This window comes from Eucalyptus grandis, chromosome 8 (assembly GCF_016545825.1).
Source record: "Eucalyptus grandis isolate ANBG69807.140 chromosome 8, ASM1654582v1, whole genome shotgun sequence".
Taxonomy (NCBI): Eukaryota; Viridiplantae; Streptophyta; class Magnoliopsida; order Myrtales; family Myrtaceae; genus Eucalyptus; species Eucalyptus grandis.
This window is the reverse complement of record NC_052619.1, coordinates 35,970,005-35,978,972: the sequence shown is the minus strand read 5'-3', so window position 1 is coordinate 35,978,972 and position 8,968 is coordinate 35,970,005. Positions and strand designations below refer to the sequence as shown.

The window sequence follows — 8,968 nt, the reverse complement described above, 5'->3', positions numbered from 1 at the left end:
GATATTATCTCAACCATATCACGTGATGATTTTGTACGGGGACCCCTTCTCATTTTTTATGTTGAAGTTCATCAAGTGGCCATTTAATTTGGGCTCTTTGTTCTAAAGTTTTGGGGCCACTATTATCCTCCAAAAGCAATATTGCTTTACGATTCAGATCATCAATTCTCATTTTTTACGCCAAATTGTTTCTTCGTGATTCTATTTATGTTCATCTTTGCTTTAGTTTCTCTCTTTTGTCTTTTATTTTTAAAATGCTGAGAAATTCCTTTTAAGTCGGTTTAGGCATACACTCTTCATGGTTCAATTGGAAGTTATGAGTAGCTATGCTTTGATTTCTGCGCCAGACCGTGGAAACGATTATATTGCTTTATAGTGTAAGGATCCTCGAGACACCATGAACTTCGCTGGTGCTTTTGCTATACATGACCTTGCCCTCGTGACTTTTTTGTCTAGTGTGAAGCTATCAATTGAGTTTGGACGATCGTTGAACTCAATGGCTGTCATCCACCGCCCGTGATTGTTGCCCTTTGACTGTTTTGTACAGCCCTTTAATACGAAATGGTGTAAGAACATTAATCTTTACTGAGCATTGTTGATTTTTGCCTAAACATGAGACGAAGAGTGCTCAAAACAGAATTAAAAATTTCTCGACTCTGACATCGTCTGGAGATGGAAAACCATAAGGAAGATCGCAGACTACAAACTTTACTGACGAAAGAAGTTGAATAAGGACCATAAAAGAGACTTCTCTTCATGTAGGTCCGTTCGTTTCGTAGAAAATGGGCCATTTCCGGGAAAATTTTTCCAGAAGTCATTTTCCAAAAAAGTGGCTATTTCCTGGTGTTCAACTAACACTCGAAAATGTTTCGGAAAATATTTTCCGGTGTTCGGTAAGTAAAATATTATTTAAGACTTCATCATTTCGGCATGTATCACTTACCGACCTATAAATCCATCAAATATGAATTTGCCTTTAAATCCAGGCAAACTTACTCATGTCTTTGTTCCCTCATTGTCGCAAAAAGCTCATCTACTCTAAAAAAATGTTCATATGGATTTTAAAAAGAAGTAAAAGAGAAAGAAGCAAAGCATGTATAGTTCTTATGAGAATCTCTTAGTTGAGTGGCTTGTTCTACCCCGTTGTCTTTTTTCTTTTTTTTTTGGTAGAAACCCCTGTGTCTTTTGTGTTCTAATAAACAAACGAAAAAAAAAGTAAAGCATGTAGAGCATTTTGATTGAGTAATGGACAATTGCATGGTAGAATAAATAAATAAAATGATAAGCAATAGTGCAAAGTGTGAGCTTGAGATTGACGAGCTCGAAATTAGCCTGGCAACGGCTGATGACTAGACAAGAAAGAAGAAGATGGGAAACAAAGAAAAGAAAAAAAAAAAAAGAAAAAAAAAAAAAGAAAAAGAAATAGAAAAGAAAGAGGAAATTAAAAAATAATTCGAACAAAAAAAGAAAAGAAGAAAAATAAATGTGTGAGATAAGAAAGATAAAATGAGGAAAATGTTTTCCACTTTTCTTAATTTAGAAGACTTTTTTCTTTTCATGGCAAACATTTTCTCCAAGAAATTCATTTTCCGTGAAACAAACACCGGAAAATCTGAAAAACATTTTCCTGGAAATTATTTTCCGTTAAACGAACGGAGCCGTTAAGAAATCTTTAACTTTTTTCGGTCTTTTATGTCTTCCAGTCACCTTAAGGATTTGATCACAGTGGACCACATGGCATCTTGCACGAGTAAAATTTTTGAGACGAGCACAAGCGTGCATCTCAGGCTAACATACGTCCTTGAATACGATCGCTGATGGGTCAACACGAGATTTGCGGCCGATCCAACAATTTTGGTGCACTAAGTGAACACGCGTGGACATCTCATGCTTTGACCGAAATTTTTTTATCATGCGCAAACCTATTGATCAAGTTAGGAACTTGAAATTCATTAGCATGCTTGCAAGCTCAACTGCATGACTCAACGGTGCTTATTATTTTCTGGGCTTTTCTCAAATAAAAGACGGTTAAAATGCACCGGAGATACTTTACATCATACAGCAATCATGTGACGCTAGTCCACAACAACTGCCAAGCGGTGGCGAACTAGTGTCGGCCACCACCTTGGCCACCGGGGCCATGCCCTCCTGGTCCTCCATGGCCGTGATCTCCTCCGGGCTTGCCGCCGTGGCCTCCTCCATGGTCATGTCCATGTCCACCGCCTGGACCTCCATGGCCTCCACCGTGGCCTCCCCCGTGGCCTCCATCATGACCACCACCGTGGCCTCCATGGCCTCCACCGTGGCCTCCATCATGACCACCGCCTTGGCCTCCATGGCCTCCACCATGGCCTCCCCCATGGCCTCCATCATGACCACCGCCGTGGCCTCCATGGCCTCCACCGGGGCCATGACCACCACCATGGTCATGTCCGTGTCCGCCGCCTGGACCACCGTGACCTCCACCATGACCACCACCTGGGCCTCCATGGCCTTCACCGTGGCCATGTCCACCGCCGGGGCCGTGCCCACTGCCGCCGTGATGGCCGTGATCAGACATTTTGGTTGTTCTCTTATCTCGAGGAAAATCTTTTCTTCAAAGGTATGGGTAGCTGAGATTATCTGGTGATTGAAGGCGGGAAGAGACGGGGGAGTTTTATAGGGAACGAGACTGGGGGAGAATGATCTGGCCGGCGATCAAGGAGACGTGAAGGAGACCGGTGGTTTGAAGTTAACACCGCCCCATGGCGACTGGTTGGTGTCCCCTTGTCTGAAGGTGACGATAGTCCATGTGTCCCCACGTTGTAGGTTTTATCCATTATCATATCCGCCTCAGCCTTGTTTGGTCGTCTTGTTACCCGCGAAAGTGGCACGTTAATCCGCGGACTTAATACACACATTAAATTGAATTTGAATCATCATATCAAGTGGGATTAATATGTAATGGAGTCCACCGTTTCCGATGACTCAAATTCAGTTTAACGCCGTTTGGAGATTAGAGTCATGACGTGAAGCTTCCCGGTCCCATCTGATGAATAAAAGTAGATTAAGAAGTTAACCGAACAAAACAAATTAAAGTCAAATCGTGCGGCCACGGAGGAGCTGTCAAGACTCAATTGCCAAAGAGAGAGAGAGAGAGAGAGAGGGAAGGGACCGACACGATGGCTGGGAAGCTTGGCCTAGACGACACGGCACGGCTTCGTCTGCCGTGCCGGTGACTTAGGGTATGACGGCAGAGGGTGGTGGCGTGGCCTGCGGCTGTGGCCGAGGTAGAATTGGGTGTTGCGGTTTTTTTGGGGATCTAGAACAGCTTCCCCCGGGGACTAGAGTTAGACGCGTGTTTGCGATCCTACGGCGCACAATATACACGGACCTCTCTTATTTCTTGCACAACTACTCCGCACACCTCGCATACGCTCTTAAGCGCGTTTGAGGCCATGTGTAACCTCTCAGTAGCCGATCCTTATCGGGGACTTCTTGGACGAACTTCGCCTGGTCAATTTTCAAAAGGATAGAGACGCATTTAAGGGCATCGTTGATTTGCTGGGGAAAATATATGGATGTGATTGCCAGAGTAGATTGAAGTTCATTTAACAAATCCCATAGCAAATTCTTTGCCGACAGGCAGAGAAGGGTTCGTTGCTTTATAAAATTTTCCTGGATGCTTGGTCCAATTGCCTTTTTTTTTTTCTTTTGGGTGGTAAATATAAAGTACAAACTAAGAAGAATTAATGTCTAAAATCTACAATCCCAACTTTATCACTAACATGAGATACTTCTCTAAGAGGCTGCAAGTAGAATGTAGTATCTAAACACTTCACTATGCGAACATTGTTAGACATATTAGCAGGCTGGTTGCCTTCTTGAAAAATTGTGACAAATTTTGAACTCAAAATGAGAGCTTGATAGTGTCGAGATATCTTTAAGAAGTGCTAATCCAATGTTGTTTGCTATTCTCTCTTGGTCAATAAGTTCTGTAATAATTTTGGAGTCATCTCAATGATAAGCTTATGGAAATCTTGTTGCTTTACAATGGAAAGTCCCAACCATAGTGCCCATAGTTTTGCTTATGTACATGAATAAATTCTAAGAAATGAGGTAAAACCGTTAGGCCAATCACCCCCTTCATTTCGGAACAACCCTTCGGCCCTTCCAAGTTTAGGATTACCTTTAGATACTTCATCCGTATTCAGTTTGATCTATCTCGGAGGTGGATGATCCCAAGTAACCATAATGGGAGAAGTATGTGATCCACTTTTAGACAAGTTGATCATCAGCAAAGATATGATTTCCTTCGTGTTTTTTTGGATTACTTGTACAAGGTTGGAAGGAGAAACAAAGCTTTCTTGGAACAATGACTTGTTTCGCCATTGCCAAAAAAGCCATATACTCACACCAAAAGTAGTACTCTAATCAAAGTGGGAATTAAATCTCCCGTATTTAGCCATTGAATTTTAGCCATTGAGATAAATTCATTGAGAAGAAGCCGACAGTAAGGATTACCTCTCAAATTGTTAGATGTTCTCAATTCATTGGTTAATAAGCGTTTATATATTGCTAGCCAAAGGAAGGTTCTAAAAAGTTGAGGTCTTCTCCACTTCAATATAAAGGGGTCATATCCTGTTAGTTTCTTGATTTTTTTATCTCTCTGATAATTTCATATACTGACTTAACTTAGAATATCCACTATTATTAGCTTTCCACAGTAGAATATCTTTCCCATTGGAGGCTACTTGGGGTTTATTAGCTCGAATTCTAAGAATTACATCTTCTGGTAAGATTTCTCGGAATAGCAGAAAGTTCCATTTCCCATTTGACACATAATCACGAACTTTTTTGAAAATGCTTCTTGTCAAGTATTGAGACTAGTCAAGTGGTTTTTTAGTATTTGTATTTGAATGTTAAAAGTGATAGAAGGATCCTCATTTAGTAAATAAATTATTATTTTAATAGATAGGGTTAATAAATATCACAAAAACTTTCAAACTAGTACACTTGTGCAGCATTTACCCTAAATTAATTTTCATGTTACAAAAAACTTTAAACTAATACATATGGGTCACATTTACTTCAAAATATTAGGTGTAATAGCACCTTGACCAAACCTTTGCTTACCATGAATGAGATGGATGTGAGGAAAGTTAAAAGGGGAATTGCAGTTGCTGAAACTAGATTTTGGTGTATAGCATGGACGGATTTTCTCAACTAAAAGGGAATATTGAAATAGCAATTTCACCATGTCTTTTTTCCCCATGTGATAATTTGGAGTTTTATTGGCAAAACTTGAGAGATAGTTTTTATTGGCTACAGGCTAAAAAGCATTTCAACGAATGGATCAATCAAGTTCTATCCCCCTAGATACTACCACTTTCTTCTGTCCACTGACAACCCGAGGTGTAAGGTTAGCATCAAGATCAACTGCTTTATGAATGTAATCTGCAACCATAGGTATTATCATTGTCCCAAACAACAAAATGAAAGTAATTTTCTTCTCTACCTTAATAGGGTGTAACAAGCTGGGAATTGTCTTAGGGAGAAGCTCAATGAAATAGACATGTCTATGAAAATGCGGTGACATAAAGACCCCATGGAGTTTTAAGTGTTCCATGGGATTGGCTTGTAGCTTAGGTGGAAGATGAAGAAGGCCTTCTTTCATGGGGACCTGAGCCTATTAGTGAGATATCACTTTTTTTTCGGTTCTGAAGATACCACTTTAGAATAATTAGAAGAATTAGAATTTTATTGTTGACCTATGGACTAAGGGATAGTCTCAAGTAGACTGTTTCTATGGCCTCTCAAAAGGTAATGGACCTTAGCCATTTTATAGAGGCAATAAATCACGAGGAAGATCTCAGACTATGAACTTCTACTAATGAAAGAAGTTGGAATAAGGGGCATAAAAGAGACTTCTTCTCTTCATATAGTTGCATGGATCGTCTCTGATTGAGACTGGCCTAGTTCGCTTTCAATTTTTGTGTTGCGAAGTCCTGCGTTCGTGTTTCCATCGTCTCTTATCGATACTGGTCAGTTGAATGATGTTTGCGAGGAAACATGCTTCTACTCAAATTGGAGTTCTGTTCTGTTCATTTATAACCTGTTTATTGGAGGAGAATTTTAAAGCACATTAACTTAAGAAATCACTTTGTTTGGTCTTTCATGTCTTGCAGTCACCTTATCTAAGGATTTACTCGCACAAGTAAAATTGTTGAGATGCACCGTTTGCATGTGCACCTACGTGCATCTCAGGCTAATATACGTCCTTAAATCCGACCATTGATAGGTCCAACACGAGATTTTCCGACGATCCGAGAATTTTGGTGCACTTAGTGTACACGCATCAACATGTCATGCACAAAGCTAGGGATCAAATTAGGAATTCGAAATTCATTAGGACACTTGCTAGCTCAAGTACTCAAGTACATGACTGACTCCACATGGTTCTTATTATTTTTTAGTACTTTTCTTCTCCCAAATAAAAGATCGTTAAAATGCTGCGGAGATACTTTACATCACATATTAACCATGTCTAGTCCTCAACAACTGACAAGGGGGCGAACTGGCTTCAGCCGTGGTGGTGGCCGCCTCCAGGACCATGGCCATGTTCATCGGGGCCGTGACCGCCTCGTCCTCCATGGCCATGATCTCCTCAGGGCTTGCTGCCGGCTCCGCCGCCTGGACCTCCATGGCCTCCCCCAGGACCACCGTGGCCTCCGCCATGACCACCACCCGGGCCTCCATGGCCTCCACCAGGGCCATGATCACCATGTCCGCCACCTGGACCTCCATGGCCTTCGCCATGACCACCACCCGGGCCTCCATGGCCTCCGCCATGACCACCACCCGGGCCTCCATGGCCTCCGCCATGACCACCACCCGGGCCTCCATGGCCTCCGCCAGGGCCATGATCGCCATGTCCGCCACCTGGACCTCCATGGCCTCCGCCATGACCACCACCCGGGCCTCCATGGCCTCCACCAGGGCCATGATCGCCATGTCCGCCACCTGGACCTCCATGGCCTTCGCCATGACCACCACCTGGGCCTCCGTGGCCTTCACCAGGGCCATGACCGCCGTGGCCGCCACCATGGTGATGTCCGTGTCCACCACCGGGACCACCATGGTCTCCGCCAGGACCACCGTGGCCTCCACCAGCACCACCACCAGGGCCTCCATGGCCTCCGCCAGGGCCATGATCACCGTGTCCACCGCCAGGGCCATGATCACCGTGTCCACCACCTGGACCTCCGTGGCCTTTGCCAAGACCACCAGCCGGGCCTCCATGGCCTCCGCCTGGGCCATGATCACCGTGGCCTCCACCATGACCACCACCCGGGCCTCCATGGCCTCCGCCCGGGCCATGATCGCCGTGTCCACCACCCGGACCACCATGGCCTTCGCCATGACCACCACCCTGGCCTCCATGGCCTCCGCCTGGGCCATGACCACCGGGGCCACCACCATGGTCATGTCCAGGTCCGCCGGTTGGACCACCATGGCCTCCTCCGCCAGGAGCACCACCCGGGCCTCCACCGCCTCCACCAGGGCCATGTCCACCTCCACCACCAGGGCCGTGGCCGCCGCCGCCGTGATGGCCGTGCTCAGACATTTTGGTTACTCTCTATGTCAACGGAATCCTGTTCTCCAAAAGTATGTTGGCTGGGATTGCGTGATGGTTGGAGGTGGGAGATACAGCGATTTATAAAGGAAATGACAGTGGGGGAGAGATATCCGACTGGTGGCCTGGGGAATCATGTGGAGGAAGACCAGTGGGTTGAAGCGTACTGTCACGCGGCGACTGATTGGTGTCCTTTATCTGTAGATGAAAGTTCATGTTCCCCGCATCATAGGCTTGTTCATAGTCGCATCCGCCTCGGCCATGTCCCTTTTGCTTTTTACTGTCGAAACTGGCAATCATTTCATGGACCTTTCGGCATTTACATGGCATAATGCTGATCGATTTACCCAAAGTCGTCTTCAATCAAGTTTAGATTTGAAAAACTTCTTCATGACGATAACAGAAATATTTTTCCTAAATCACCAAATAAATATAAATTAATTCTCATTCATCATAAAGTTTTCAATAAAATAAATGTACCATAAAAATTCGATTCATGTGTATATTCCACATAATAAGATCCCATTATGCATGCATTTGGTTCAGTTTTATAAATGAACTTAAAGCCAAAGATATTTGAGAAAATGCAAATCGTATATGATAAAAACTCTTTGCAAATAGACCATGAGTTCAAGTTCAAGTTTGGCAAAAACATTTTTGCGATGGGTTTTGGGTATTCTTTTTTTTTTAATTAAAAAAGCACTCAAACATTTCACCGGTTTCAACGAGGGGCTATAGTCGCTAGCAAGGGTTGCACAACCCAAGTGAGGGTCCCTCGAGGTCACATGGCCTCAGGCGACCCTTGTCGATCTCGCGAGGGTCATGTGACCTCAGGCAACTGCCGGCTAAGACCGCGTGACCTTAGCGAGGCCTCATTCGCCCATTGTGTTGAGCGACCCTCACTGGAGGTTGCTCGAGGTCGAGGGACCTTAACCAACAATTGTTGGCGGTTGTAGCAGGCTGGTTTTGACAAAGCGTTTGAGCATTTTTTAATGAAAAAAAAAATATAATGATGGACAAAATTGAAAATTTGAAAAATTAATGAGAATAGTTTTAGATGAAAAAATTGATTTCAACATTTAGCCAAATGTGGCGAAATATTGAAACTCCAATGTTAGTCTCTGAAAGCCCAATGCTAACAGTTTCCAAGGTCAGCATTCGATCGAAAGGCCCTTGAGAAAACTTGTCAAACACCATAACATTTCTTTAAAGGGCTTTAGAGGCCAAAAGCCCTTGGGGAAAGCTGTACCAAATGCATCCATATACTATTCCGAATCTCCTCACAAAAAACAACAACACTTAAACCTCCTCTCTTCTCCTCCTCCTATCCTCATACGTCAGCCACAGCTCCTG

General features: G+C 43.9%; 2 protein-coding genes across 7 annotated transcripts; both read right to left on the bottom strand.

Annotated features, from left to right (window-relative positions):
- Positions 1-1,925: 1,925 nt before the first annotated feature.
- LOC104414275 lies at positions 1,926-2,745 on the bottom strand. Its single transcript, XM_039299014.1, has 2 exons — positions 2,341-2,745; positions 1,926-2,295 (listed from the first exon to the last, which is right to left on the bottom strand). Exons 1-2 carry the CDS (start codon positions 2,506-2,508, stop codon positions 2,050-2,052), a joined length of 414 nt encoding a protein of 137 aa, XP_039154948.1. The 5' UTR covers positions 2,509-2,745; the 3' UTR covers positions 1,926-2,049.
- A 3,616-nt stretch (positions 2,746-6,361) lies between these two features.
- LOC104414274 lies at positions 6,362-7,729 on the bottom strand. 6 transcript variants are annotated; one of them, XM_039300844.1, is made up of 2 exons: positions 6,841-7,729; positions 6,362-6,774 (listed from the first exon to the last, which is right to left on the bottom strand). In XM_039300844.1, the coding sequence occupies exons 1-2, from the start codon at positions 7,546-7,548 to the stop codon at positions 6,517-6,519; spliced, it is 966 nt and encodes a 321-aa protein (XP_039156778.1). In that variant the 5' UTR covers positions 7,549-7,729; the 3' UTR covers positions 6,362-6,516. The 6 variants fall into 6 exon arrangements, with proteins under 6 accessions (XP_039156778.1, XP_039156781.1, XP_039156777.1 ...); XM_039300847.1 differs by having other exon boundaries at positions 6,362-6,855; positions 6,970-7,727; XM_039300843.1 differs by having other exon boundaries at positions 6,362-6,855; positions 6,889-7,726.
- Positions 7,730-8,968: the final 1,239 nt, after the last annotated feature.